Genomic DNA, 14,412 nt, shown 5'->3' with positions numbered 1-14,412 from the left:
CTCTTTGACAAACCTGAAAAAAACAAGAAATGGGGAAAGGATTCCCTATTTAATAAATGGTGCTGGGAAAACTGGCTAGCATATCTAGAAAGCTGAAACTGGATGCCTTCCTTACACCTTATACAAAAATTAATTCAAGATGGATTAAAGACTTAAATGTTAGACCTAAAACCATAAAAACCCTAGAAGAAAACCTAGGCAATACCATTCAGGACATAGGCGTGGGCAAGGACTTCATGTCTAAAACACCAAAAGCAATGGCAACAAAGACAAAATTGACAAATGGGATCTAATTAAACTAAAGAGCTTCTGCACAGCAAAAGAAACTACCATCAGAGTGAACAGGCAACCTACAGAATGGGAGAAAATTTCTGCAATCTACTCATCTGATAAAGGGCTAATATCCAGAATCAACAAAGAACTCAAACAAATTTACAAGAAAAAAACCCCATCAAAAAGTGGGCAAAGGATATGAACAGACACTACTCAAAAGAAGACATTTATGCAGCCAAAAGACACATGAAAAAATGCTCATCATCACTGGCCATCAGAGAAATGCAAATCAAAACCACAATGAGATACCATCTCACACCAGTTAGAATGGCAATCATTAAAAAGTCAGGAAACAACAGGTGCTGGAGAGGATGTGGAGAAATAGGAACACTTTTACACTGTTGGTGGGACTGTAAACTAGTTCAACCATTGTAGAAGACAGTGTGGCGATTCCTCAAGGATCCAGAATTAGAAATACCATTTGACCCAGCCATCCCATTACTGGGTATATACCCAAAGGATTATAAATCATGCTGCTATAAAGACACATGCACACGTATGTTTATTGTGGCACTATTCACAACAGCAAAGACTTGGAACCAAATGTCCATCAATGATAGACTGGATTAAGAAAATGTGGCACATATACACCATGGAATACTATGCAGTCATAAAAAAGGATGAGTTCATGTCCTTTGTAGGGACATAGATGAAGTTGGAAACCATCATTCTCAGCAAACTATCGCAAGGACAAAAAACCAAACACCGTATGTTCTCACTCATAGGTGGGAATTGAACAATGAGAACACTTGGTCACAGGAAGGGGGACATCACACACTGGGGCCTGTCATGGAGTGGGGGGAGGGGGAAGGGATAGCATTAGGAGATATACCTAATGTAAATGACGAGTTAATGGGTGCAGCACACCAACATGGCACAAGTATACATATGTAACAAACCTGCATGTTGTGTACATGTACCCTATAACTTAAAGTATAATAAAAAAAAAAGAAAATGTGATATATAAATCTCTCCCTCCAAAATGGAATATTATTTGTCCATAAAAAATAATGAAATCTTGTCATTTGTGACAACATGGCTAAACCTGGAAGACATTATGTTAAATGAAATAAGCCAGGCACAGAAAGATAAATACTGCATGAGCCCACTCATATGTGGAATCTAAAAAAGTTGACCTTGGTGGGCATAGTAGCTCCCTCCCATAATCCCAGCTACTCGGGAGGCTGAGGTGGAAGGATCACTTGAGGCCAGAAATTCAAGACCAGCCTAAGAATCACAGTGAGATTTCATCTCTAAAAAATAAAAATAAAAATTAGCCAGTTGTGGTAGTGTGTGCCTATAGTCCTAGCTACTTGGGAGGGTAAGGCAGGAGGACTGATTGAGCCTAGGACCTCAAGGCTGTAGTGAGTTATGATCACGCCACTGCACTCTAGCCTGGGTAACAGAGCGAGAACATGTCTCTAAAAAATAAAAATAAAAAATAAAAGAGTTGATCTCATAGAAGTAGAGAGTAGAATAGTGTTTACCACAGGCCAGGATGGTTGGGAGGAGAGGAGGATGAGAAAATGTTGATCAAAGAATATATAATTACAGTTACATAGGAGGGATGAGTTCAAGACATCTAGTGTACAGCATGGTGATTATAGTTAATGATGATATATTGTATTACTAAAATGCAAAGATAGTGTATGTTAAGTGTTCTCATCATTAAAAATGATAACTATGTGAAGTAATGCACTTGTTAATTAGCTAGATTTAATTATCCCACAATGTATATATGCATAAAACATTATACATAATATATACAATTTCATGTCAATTTTTTAAAACCCTTCAATAATATAAAGAAGTCAGTTCCCTACAAACTGATCTATACAATACAATCTCAATCAAAATTTCAAGAAAATTTTATAGGACCTGAAAATTGATTCTAAAACATATAAGAAAATGTAAGCCAGGTGTGGTAGCAGGCACCTATTGTCCCAGCTACTCGGGTGGCTGAGGCAGGAGAATGGCTTGAACCCAGGAGGTGGAGGCTGCAGTGAGCCGAGATCATGCCACTGCACTCCAGTCTGAGTGACAGAGTGAGACTCCATCACAAAAAAGAAAATGTAGAGTATCAAGATTATCCAAGATATTGTGGAAAAAGAACAAGATGGCAGGTCTTGCTGCCCCAGATATCCAGAGTTATTTTAAAGCAATGGTAAATAAGAAAGTATATAATAATTGGTGCAACAATAGAAAAATAGACAATCAAGAAGACAAAAACAGATCTAGACACATACAGACACTTGTTTTGGGATAAAGTGGCATTGCAGAGCAATCAGGAAAGGTTTATCTGTTCAATCTGTGATTCTAGGCAGATTGACTATCCCTTTAGGAGAAAAAATTAAACTTAACCCTACCACACATCATATACAAACTCACCTAAAAAATCAATTTCAGGTGGATTGTAAATCTGAATCGCCAAGGTTAAAACCATAAAACTCCAAGAAAATGACATGGGGAGAATATGTTCATGACTGTGTATAGGGAAAGACTTGATCAACTGTACTACACAGATCTCCTGTTTATCAAAATTAAACATTAAAAGAATGTAAAGGCAATTCGCAGAATGGGAGAAAACATTTACAACACAAATTTAACTCCCGGAGGGTTCATATGCAGAATATGTAAAGAACTTCTATAAAGACAACTCGATAGAAAATGAGGCAAAAAAAAAAAAAGAAAATGAGGCAAGAGACTTGAATGGACACTGCATAAAAGAGGATATCTAAATGACCAATAAAATACAAAAAGATGTTCAATTTCATTAGTAATCTGGAATATGCAAATTAAAATAATAGTGAACTATTACTACAAGCCCAACAGAAGGGATAAAATTTTAAAATATGACAGTACCAAATGTGGACAAGGATGTAAAACAAAGGCAATTTTCATATATAGGGAGGTTAAATTAGTGTAATCACTTCTGAAAACAGCTAGAAACAATGGAATCAGTCATATGCTACGGATGGGAAGGTAAATTCATAAAAAGATCTTGGTAAACAGTTTGGCATCATCTATAAAAGTTAAAGTTGTGCGTGCATGTGCACACACACAAACTCCTTGACCCAGAACTCCACTCATAGACACATATGCCCAATAATGAGTGTAAATGTTCAATTGCACCATTCTTTGCAAGAGCCCCCAAATGTAAATGATATATTGTATTATACACACACACACACACACACACACATATATATATTTTTGAGATGGAGTCTCGCTGTGTCACCCAGGCTGGAGTGCAGTGGCACACTCTCAGCTCACTGCAACCTCTGCCTCCTGGGTTCCAGCAATTCTTCTGCCTCAGCCTCCCAAGTAACTGGGATTATACCTGTATGCATCACCACACCTGGCTAATTTTTGTATTTTTAGTAGAGACGGGGTTTCACCATGTTGGCCAGGCTGGTCTTGAACTCCTGACCTCAGGTTCAGGTGATCCACCCACCTCGGCCTCCCAAAGTGCTGGGATTACAGGTGTTAGCCACCACGCCCGGCCTATACTGTGTTTTTTATATATATATATAAATGTCCATCAGTAATAGAATGGAAAAATAAGTCATGGTATATTTATACCATGGAACACTATATGGCAACAAATCATAGTCACACCCAACACAGGTAAATCTCACAATGTTTGGAAAAAGAAGCAAGACAAAAAAGAGCACATACTCGATGATTCATTTATACTAAATTTAAAAAACAGGTAAAATTAAACTACAGTGATGAGGGAGGCATGCCTAAGCAGTAAAAGTATAAAGAAAACAAGAAAGTAAATAGACTTTCTTGAGACAGGATAATGGTAACCCTCAGAGGGCAGTGAGGGGGACAATGATTTCAAGTGGGCACAACAGGAGCTCCTGGAGTCCTAGCAATCTTACGTTTCTTGACCTAGTTTCTAGTTACACAGCTGAGCTGTTCTCTTTACATAAATCATTCAGTGTTTATTTTTGTTCCAGGCACTTTTCTTGATGTGTTATATTTCACAATAAAAAAGTCTAAAAAAAGACTCAGGGGCAGGTTAAACAGATTAGACAAAGCCAAATAAAGAAAAAGGGAATTGTAAAAGAGACCAGAAGAAATCGTATATAATGAATCTAGAGAGACTAAGATATGTTAAATATTAAATTCCAGCAAGAAAGAAGAAAGGATAAAGACAATCTTTAAAGAGAAATTTTAAATTGATAAAACATCAATCCTATTATCCAGATATTTTTCTGAATCCCAAGCTAGAAATAAAACACCTAGACTCATCATAGTGAACCTTCAGAACCATAAACTCAAAGAGAAGATCTTAAGAAGAGATATGAAAAAATTACATTACTTACAAAGAATCAAGGTATAGACTGACAGTTATCTTCAACAGCAATAATGGAAGCCAGAAGGCAATGAAATACTATCCTGAAAATGATAAACTGCCAAACCAGAACTTTACACCCAGAGAAAATCTCTTTAAGATTAAAATCAAAATACAGACATTTTCAAAATGATGAAGTTTATTATCAATGGGCCCTAAACTGTTAAAGAACGATTTTAAGGAAAATGATCCCCAAAAGAAGGTCAGAGATATAAGAAAAAGTAAGCAAAGAAAAAGGTAAATACAAGGTCAGGAGATCGAGACCACCCTGGCTAACACAGTGAAACCCTGTCTCTACTAAAAATAGAAAAAATTAGACGGGCATTGTGGCACACGCCTGTACTCCCAGCTACTCAGGAGGCTGAGGCAGGAGAATCACTTGAACCCGGGAGACAAAGGTTGCAGTGAGTCAAGACTGCGCTAATGTACTCCAGCCTTGGTGACAGAGCGAGACTCTGTCTCAAAAAAAAACAAAAAACAAAAAAACAAAAAAAAAGGTAAATACAGCTGGATGCAGTGGCTTATGCTTGTAGGAGGACCAAGTGAGAGGATCACTTGAGGCCAGGAGTTGAAGACCAGCCAGGGCAACACAACAAGACCCCATTTCTACAAAAAAAAAAAAAAAAAAAAAAAAATATCCAGGTGCAGTGGCACATGTCTGTAGTCCCAGTTACTCAGGAGGCTGAGGCAGGAGGATCACTTGAGCCCAGGAGTTTGAGGCTGCAGTGAGCCATGCTCACACAACTGCACAACAAAGCAAGACCTCATCTCTTAAAAAAAAAAAAAAAAGGGCCCAGCATGGTAGCTCACACACCTGTAACCCCAGCACACTTTGGGAGGCCAAGGCAGGAGGATCACTTGAGCCTAGGAGTTTGGGACCAGCCTGGGCAACGCAGCAAAATCCTGTCTCTGTGAAAAAGAGATGGCATGTGGTGGCTCACACCTGTAATCCCAGCTACTCAGGAGGAGGGAGGATTACTTGGGCCTGGGAGGTTAAGGCTGCAGTTAGCTGTGATCGCACAACTGCATTCCAGCCTGGGCAAAAGAGCAAGACCCCATCTACAAAAAAAAAAGAAAAGAAGAAGAAGAATACAGGAAGGTAAACACTTTGGTAAATCTAAACAAATATTGACTATAAAACAATAACATAGGCCAGCACGGTTGCTCACGCCTGTAATCTCAGCACTTTGTGGGACTGAGGCGAATGGATTGCTTGAGTCCAAGAGTTTGAGACCAGCCTGGACCACACCGCAAAACCCCGTCTCTACTAAAAATACAAAAAAATTAGCCAGGTGTGGTGGCGCACACCTGTAGTTCCAGCTACTCAGGAGGCTGAGGTGAGACAATCATCTGAGCCCAGGGAGGTCAAGGCTAAAGTGAGCCAAAATCCCACCACTGCACTCCAGCCTGGGTGACAGAGTAAGACCTTGTCTCAAAAAAAAAAAAAAAAAAAAAATCAAGAACCACTGGAACCAAGTGACAGTGGTGGCACATACCTGTAGTCCTAGCTACTTGGGAGGCTGAGACAGAAGGATCATTTTAGCCCATGAGTTCGAGGTTCAGTGAACTATGATAGTACCACTGCATTCCAGCCTGGGAAACAGAGTGACACCACCCTGTCTCTAAAAAAAAAAACAATAAAGAAGAACAAAAATAATAATCGAATAAACATTTACATAAAAATGAATGAAAAGGAAAGCAAAACAGGAATGGAGGAATAAATAGAGCAAGAATGGATGATTTTTCATTTTTGTCTTCGTTTTTTCTTTTTTTGAGACAGGGTCTCACTTGCTCTGTCGCTCAGGTTGGAATGCAGTGGCGTGATCTCGGCTCACTGCAACCTCCACCTCCTGGGCTCAAGCAATTCTCCTGCCTCAGCCTCCCAAGTAGCTAGGATTACAGGCGCCTGCTACCACGCCTGGCTAATTTTTGTATTTTTAGTAGAGGGGGGGATTTCACCATGCTTGCCAGGCTGGTCTCGAACTCCTGACCTCAAGTGATCTGCCCACCTCGGCCTCCCAAAGTGCTAGGATTACAGGCGTGGGCTACCGCGCCCAGCCTATTTTTGTTTTCTATTCATCTCTTGAATGTATTCTATCTTATTTTTACAAGGAAGGAAGCCATGAATGACTTTTTCATTGAGTTTTTTATGACAGCAATCAGGAAAATGCAGTCATGCCTAAAGGGAAATGTGGAATCCAACCTGAGTTTAATACACATCAAAAGTCAAAATGATGTGGGGTTAGATTATTTGCCACTTTAACTTTTCTATGCCTCTGCTATAGTAATTAAAGTGTATTATTATCAGATCAATTACTATTCACTTCAGTCTACCCTGTTGTTGCTCAAGTTATACTTCGTTTAGTTGGAATAATCCAGGTGCTTGGCACAGGTGAATTTTCCTAATCTGCTAGAGCTTACCACTTAAACCCTATTTTCTTCTATTGTTGCTGATGTAAATAGTTCTAAAATGATGTAACTTTTTACACAGAATAGATTAAAATCACTGATCCTTTCTTGATGGCCCAAGGTCATTGGTATAAATGACTACTACTATTGCTGATATAAAGAAACACCCTCAGTAGCTGTGGTGTAAGGGCTTTTGTGATTACAAAGATTTCCCCACACTGTCAGGTGTTCTCTTTTTGGTCATCACAGTGTTGGCATCTAGTAGCCTCTTCTATCAACCTGTGAACTGATTTTGTGGAGCCATTCTGCTTAGGGACTCTTTTAATTACATTTCCTGGATACAGCAAGAGAAATAGCATTAGGGGTGGAACCTGAAGATATTATTAAACTGCTGCAATCTCATGATAAAACTTTAACAGATGAAGAGTTGCTTTTTATGGATGAGCAAAGAAAGTGGTTTCTTGAGATGGAATCTACTCCTGGTAAAGATGCTGTGAACACTGTTGAAATGACAACAAAAGATTTAGAATATTGCATAAACTTAGTTGATAAAGCAATGGCAGGGTTTCAGAGGACTGACTCCAATTTTGAAAGAAGTTCTACTGTGGGTAAAATGATATTAAACAGCACCACATAGTAGAAAAAAATCTCTCATGAAAGGAAGAGTCAACCAATGTGGCAAACTTCTTTGTTGTCTTATTTTAAGAAACTGTCACAGGAACTCCAATCTTCAGCAACCACTACCCTGATCACTCAGCAGCCATCAATATCAAGGCAAGACCCTCCACCAGCAAAAAGATTACAACTTGCTGAAGGCTCAGATAATTATTAGCAATTTTTAGCAATAAACTATTTAATTAATGTACTTTTTAAAGATATAATGTTATTACATACTTAATAAACTATAGTATAGTATAAACACAACATTTTTTTTTTCCCCGAGACAGGATCTCCCTCTGCCACTCAGGCTGAAGTGCAGTGGTGTGTTCATAGCTCACGACAGCTTCAACCTCCTGGGCTCAAGCAATCCTCCTGCCTCAGCCTCCCAAGTTGCTGGGACTACAGGTGGGTGTCACCACACCTGGCTAATTTCTCTTTTTGTAGAGATGGAGTCTCGCTATGCTGACCTGGCTGACTGGTATTAAACTCCTTGCCTCAACTGATTTTCCCCACCTTAGCCTACCAAAGTGCTGGGATTACAGTCATGAGCCACGGCCACACTCAGCATAAGCATAACTTTTATATGCACTGGGAAACCAAAAAACTCATGTAACTCACTTTATTGCAAGATTTGCTTTATTGCCATGGTCTAACATCGAACCTGCAATATCTCCAAGTTATGCCCATATGGTGAAAATTAGATGATGCAAGCAAAACATATAGTACATGGCTTAGAGTAAATGATGTTTCAAATGTTAACTGTTATCTTTTAAAATCCTAAGTAATAATTTCCATTTAAATAGAATTCCTTAGCTATTTTCTCCATGGCATCCTTATGAAAATGCTACTACAAATATTAACAGTGGCTAATATTTCATGAACACTTACTACTATATGTTCACACTGTGCTGAATCCTTTATGGGGGTGATCTATTTGAATCCTTAGAAAAGCCACTGGAGGTAAGTACCATGACGTTCCTATTACAAACAACCAAACAAACAAAGACTCAGAGAGGCTAAATAGCTTGTCCAAGTTCATAAAATGATAAGTGGGGAAAATAGAATTCATATAGGTTTGACATGATTGTAATCCATAATTGTAAGCACTCCACCATCCTGAGAGGAACAGCAGCTTCTTCTGCTAAAATCTGCTTATAAGCAAGTTGAGAACAAGTTAATTCATTTTCCTTTAACCTTATTTTCTACTTGACTGTCCAAGGTCCCAGTTGGAAAAGCAGAAGTTGGTTTTTTTGTTTGTTTGTTTGTTTGTTTTTAACTTTTGCTTTTTAACTTACCCACTCACAGTCAATTCCAAGTACTGGAAAATCTTCTAATTCACTTCTAAGCAAGGGCTCGATTTGATCCCACTCTGCCTCCTGAGACACTGTCACCACCTTTGCTTTAAGGATCCGTTCCTCCCACGAGGATCTGGGGGCACTGGAGTGCAGCTGATCATCTTCTGGAGGGGGCAGCTCTCTACTGCCCAGCACTTTCTGCTGTGGCTGTTGGGTCACAGGACTCGTTTTACTCCTTCGGCGGCGCTGGATGCCTTTCCAGAGGACAAACCCCCCTACAGCCACACCCAGAAGGGTAGTCACTGTCAAAGCCACTAAGTTCTGTCTAGACATCTTCGACTTTTCTACTCTTTAGAAAAGCATATCACTAATCCCACAATCTGCAAAACAAATGGCAAAAATATATTTATATACAGAATATAAACCTTTACATAAACAAGTTTTCCTCTAAAAAATGCCCCATTTATAATCTCTGTGCCCACAAACTAAAACAACTGCTATAAATTTCCATGTGAAATAGTAGCAATGGTTTAATTTCTTCATCTTTATAATCTCTGTATTCCATCTCTATCTCCATCCTCACCCCAGGAAATCTCCCTGCCCTCTGACAGTTCCCCATGGCTCTCTTAATGATATAAAATCATATCAGCCAAAACAACAGGCTATCTACACAATGAAGTGTGATCTAGGAAGAAAAAAAAAACAATAAGCTAGACTCTCACCTCTAACTGCTGATTAATGAATGAATTTTTTAGTTAATGGATCTTCTTCAAAGTATTTTGTATTTTAAACCTTTGATCACCTAACAGTTGAAGGAAAACTTCTGCTTCTCAGTTTAAAAAAAATTGTAATCATCAGTCAGTTGGTAGGGAGACTTTTTTTACTTCTCTGGAAGGTGCGGCAGTGAGGGAGTGAAGGAAACAGGTTTGACTCAACACTTTCTGTTGCTCCAGAAGGCTCAGCAGTTCTCCATAGAAACTGATACGGTTATTGTAGGGTAAGGCAGCGGGGGTACAAAAGAGAAAGGATCAGAAAAGCAAAAGAAAAAGGTAGAACTTAGAGAGACATACAAGATGCATAGAAGGCGGATGCAAACTGAAGTGTCCACAGCGCCAGGCAGGTTAATGTAAATCAATGAAGCAAGCCACAAAATGGTCCCTTTTTCATTTTTCTGTAACATGTGGCTTTCTCCATGTAGTTTCTGTTTTCCTACATGTGAGAAAGAAATGAGTATACAGCACTATTTCTGTACTATTAAAATAACAGTAAAAGTACAACAGTAAATAGTAAGTGGCCTGGGCCGGGCGCGGTGGCTCATGCCTGTAATCCCAGCACTTTGGGAGGCCGAGGCAGGTGGATCACGAGGTCAGGAGATCTAGACCATCCCGGCTAACACAGTGAAACCCCGTCTCTACTAAAAAGACAAGAAATTAGCCAGGCGTGGTGGCGGGCGCCTGTTGCCCCAGCTACTTGGGAGGCTGAGGCAGGCGAATGGTATGAACCCGGGAGGCGGAGCTTGCAGTGAGCCGAGATCGTGCCACTGCACTCCAGTCTGGGTGACAGAGTGAGACTCCGTCTCAAAAAAAAAAAAAAAAAAATAGTAAGTGGCCTGGCCAGGTGCAGTGGCTCATGCCTGTAATCCCAGGACTTTGGGAGGCCAAGGCAGGTGGATCACCTGAGGTCAGGAGTTCGGACCAGCCTGGCTAACATGGTGAAACCCCATCTCTACTAAAAATACAAAAATTAGCCAGGCGTGGTGGTGGGCACCTGTAATCCCAGCTACTCGGGAGGCTGAGGCAGGAGAATAGCTGGAACTTGGGAGGTGGAGGTTTCAGTGAGCCGAAACTGAGCCACTGCACTCCAGCCTGGGTGATAAGAGTAAGACTCTGTCTCAAAAAAGAAAAAAAAAAAAAAAAAGTAAATGGCCTTTGGTCTCAGGGCCAGGGAGAAAACATGGAGCAGCAACCATTCAGCACAAGCTGATGATCCTGTGCAGGAAGAAGGCCCAGTGTGGTCAAATACTTTGCTTGTTTAAGATAAGTCAGGTATCTGAATTTTACATGAAATGTCACCATTTTAAAATGCTGGCAATAAACTTACAGTTTTAAAAAATATTGCGCCAGCCAAACAAAAACACCCTAGGCACACACCAGGCTACCCATCTGTGGCCTCTGGCCTAAAAGCTAAATTGCCCAAAGACAGAGCAATCAGCTGCACCCTGCCTACACTTCTCTATGGCTGAAGGTTTCCCACTGAATGTGTATGGTTTTTATTACTTTTTAAAAGTTTCATCAATAACTTTAAATTTTTTTTTTATTAGATGGAGTCTCTCGCCGTCGCCCAGACCTGTATGCAGTGGCATGATCTCGGCTCACTGCAGTATCCGCCTCCTGAGTTCAAGTGATTCTCCTGCCTCAGCCTCCCAAGCAGCTGGGACTACAGGGGTATGCCACCATACCCAGCTAATTTGTGTATTTTTAGTAGAGACAGGGTTTCACCATGTTGGCCAGGCTGGTCTTGAACTCCTGACCTCAAGTGATTCACCTGTCTCAGCCTCCCAAAATGCTGTGATTAGAGATGTGAGCCACTGCACTGGGCCAAAAAGAAAATTTCATATTTACAATAACTTCTGGATTATAATCATGCCTATAGAGATATGTATTAGAGAAGAAAAACTGAATCACAACAATTATTAGAGTAATAATGAAAAGTGGTAATAGTTATGCTGTTTTAAAAACATTTACTTTATTCCAGAAACTGTGCTAAGAATTTCATATGTATTTTCTCCAGTGCTTTTATTGAAGAGAAAACTGAAGCTTAATGAGATTAAATAACTTGTGTAGAGAAACTGCTGATTAAGGTAATCTGAGAAGACATAAAAGTCCTTCCCTTTTCCACTCTAAACAATGCAAATGCTGGAGAAACCACTGAAAAGATAAAAATGTAAAACACAGTTAAGCCCCCAAAAGAAAGAAAGAAATCATCAGGTGCCAGAAAGGAAGGAGGAAACCCCAAGTGGGTGGAAGGCTGGGCGCAGTGGCTCATGCCTGTAATCCCAGCACTTTGGGAGGCCGAGGCAGGTGGATGGCTTGAGCCTAGGAGTTTGAGATCAGCCTGGGCAACATGGTGAAACCTCATCTACACCAAAAATATAAAAAAATTAGCTGGGCGTGGTGGCACATGCCTTAAGTATCAGCTACTTGGGGGGCCTGAGGTGGGAGGATAGCTTGAGCCGGGGAGGTCAAGGCTACAGGAAGCTGTGATGGTGTGCCACTGCACCCACTGCACTCTAGCCTGGGTGACAGAGTGAGACCCTGTCTCAAAAAAAAAAAAAAAAAAAAAAAAAGTGAGTGGGTGGGAGATGAAGCTGGGCAGAGACCAGAACTCATGCCAGCCCCAGCACTGGAGTATATCAGCAACCCAGAGGCAGAACTCTAGGCCACAGGCCCAAGACACAGCTGGAATCCAGGGGAGTGCCACCCTATCCACAAACCAGAAGTATTTACCCACCTTGGCCTGGGCAAGCCACCTGCCCCAGGCCAAAGGCATGAACAGAGTCCCTTGAAAGAGGAAAAATCCTCAGCTGGGTGCAGTGGCTCACACCTGTAATCCCAGCACTTTGGGAGGCCAAGGTGGACAGACAGCTTGAGCCCAGGAGTTTGAAATCAGCCTGGCCAACTTAGTGAAAGCCCGTCTCTCTACTAAAAACACAAAAATTAGCCAGGTGTGGTGGTGCATGCCTGTAATCCCAGCTACTCGAGAGGCTGAGGCATGAGAATCACTAGAACCTGGGAGGTGGAGATTGCAGTGAGCCAAGATCACGCCACTGCACTCCAAGCTGGGCAACAGAGTGAGACTATGTCTCAGATAAAAATAAAAAATAAATTAAAAAATAAAAGACAAATCCTCAAGCCTACACTTCTCTATGGCTCAAGCAGATACAAGGCCCAAGTTCACATTATCCTCATAAAAGGGAACCCTAAGCCAAGAAATTGAATTTACACTGGTTCAGAACTGGTAAAATCTATTGGAACCAGGCAGAGTCTATCATAACACACACACACACACACCCCCCACATAGGACACATACAGGACTACCATGAAAGATCAGTCCCTAGAAGGGGTCTCACAATGAATTACAACAAAACAAAATCCTAAAGCCAATAAAAATAGTGCATAGAGCCATCAAACAAAGATTTCCATACTTGAGATCTGAAAAGGACTTTAAAGAATATTCAGAGATATTAATGAAAATAATAACTAAAACAAAGACAAAAATATATACATTCTAGATATGAAAAATATTTATTAAAAATTTTTAAAAACTCAATACTCAATAGACAGGTTAAAATGTAGACCAGACATACAGAAAGAGTTAATGAATTGAAGAAAAAAATCTGAGGAAGTCACCAGAATGTAGCAGACAGATAAAGAGGGAGAAAACATACTGAGGCCAAGCATGGTGTCTCACGCCTGTAATCTCAACACTTTGGGAGGCCGAGGTGGGAGGATCACTTGAGCCCAGGAGTTCAAGACCAACCTGGGCAACATAATGAGATCCCATCTTTACTAAAAAAAATTTTAAAACAGAAAGAATACACAACAAAGCAGAGACATGGGGAATGGACTGAGAAACTCCAATATTCATGGAATAAAGATTTGGAATGTATGAGGGGGGTCAGATGTGGTACTATTCTCTGAGCCCCAAGCTGGATAAATTAAATCTATTCATAAAAAGACTCATATAAGAATGTTCATAGCAGTTACTTGTTTGTAACAGCCAAAAACTGGAAAACAGCTTGTTAGCCTGAATGATTAATGTGTGACTGTTGGTTCATTCATTGTCTGTCCATGAGAACAGGAACCTTAACTGGCTTTGTTACCACCATTTTCCCCAGTGACTAGCACGGAGCTGATGATACTCAGTAAATATTTACTGAATGAATGAAATTCAGCTCAAGGTATTATATGTTAACATTTGTATGATAAATGTCTCTAATTCAATCACCAGATTACAACATTCTGTTTATTGAAATGAAAAAAAGTTTTTCACCTTATCGAGCCTTGATGTTATAAAGAGGTAGTATGGTTCAGTACTGGGTTGGGAGTCAGAAAAAAATCAAACTGTGGTAACAGTTTACTCTGGGATCCAAGCTTTTCGATCCCTCACTAAATCTCATCAGTGAAACAATCTGTCATTCTTAAGTTTTTTATATAAATTAACTGAACATAAAACTTTTTTTTTTTAAGACAGAGTCTCACTCTGTTGCCCAGACTAGACTGCAGTAGCACAATCACGGCTCACTGCAGCCTCAACCTCCTAGGCTCCCACTTCAGCCTCCTGAGTAGCTG

At 40.2% G+C, this 14,412-nt stretch overlaps 1 protein-coding gene and 1 long non-coding RNA gene across 9 annotated transcripts in view; one reads left to right on the top strand and one right to left on the bottom strand.

Moving 5' to 3' along the window:
• The window catches only part of LOC104002083 (uncharacterized), a 74,300-nt gene that overhangs the window by 38,484 nt on the left and 21,404 nt on the right, over nt 1–14,412 (top strand). The window contains exon 4 of one of the 2 annotated variants that reach the window (XR_008539258.2): nt 8,053–8,170. The exons of the other annotated variant lie outside the window; for it this stretch is intronic. This is a non-coding gene — a long non-coding RNA (uncharacterized LOC104002083). The remainder of the gene's footprint in view (nt 1–8,052; nt 8,171–14,412) is intronic. 2 annotated transcript variants of the gene reach the window in all.
• The window catches only part of EXD2 (exonuclease 3'-5' domain containing 2), a 50,916-nt gene that overhangs the window by 23,537 nt on the left and 12,967 nt on the right, over nt 1–14,412 (bottom strand). For 3 of the 7 annotated variants that reach the window (XM_009428014.5, XM_510030.8, XM_001141128.7), the window contains one exon: nt 9,061–9,440. The exons of 3 other annotated variants lie outside the window; for them this stretch is intronic. In XM_009428014.5, coding sequence (XP_009426289.3) covers nt 9,061–9,393 — 333 coding nt within the window. In that variant the 5' untranslated portion in view covers nt 9,394–9,440. Of the gene's footprint in view, nt 1–9,060; nt 9,441–9,782; nt 10,039–14,412 lie in introns of all 7 variants that reach the window. One more of the 7 variants, XM_009428015.5, reaches the window with a different exon arrangement.

This window comes from Pan troglodytes, chromosome 15, assembly GCF_028858775.2.
Source record: "Pan troglodytes isolate AG18354 chromosome 15, NHGRI_mPanTro3-v2.0_pri, whole genome shotgun sequence".
NCBI classification, from domain to species: Eukaryota; Metazoa; Chordata; class Mammalia; order Primates; family Hominidae; genus Pan; species Pan troglodytes.
The sequence above is the reverse complement of the archived record's forward strand: the minus strand, read 5'-3'. Positions and strand labels throughout refer to the sequence as shown.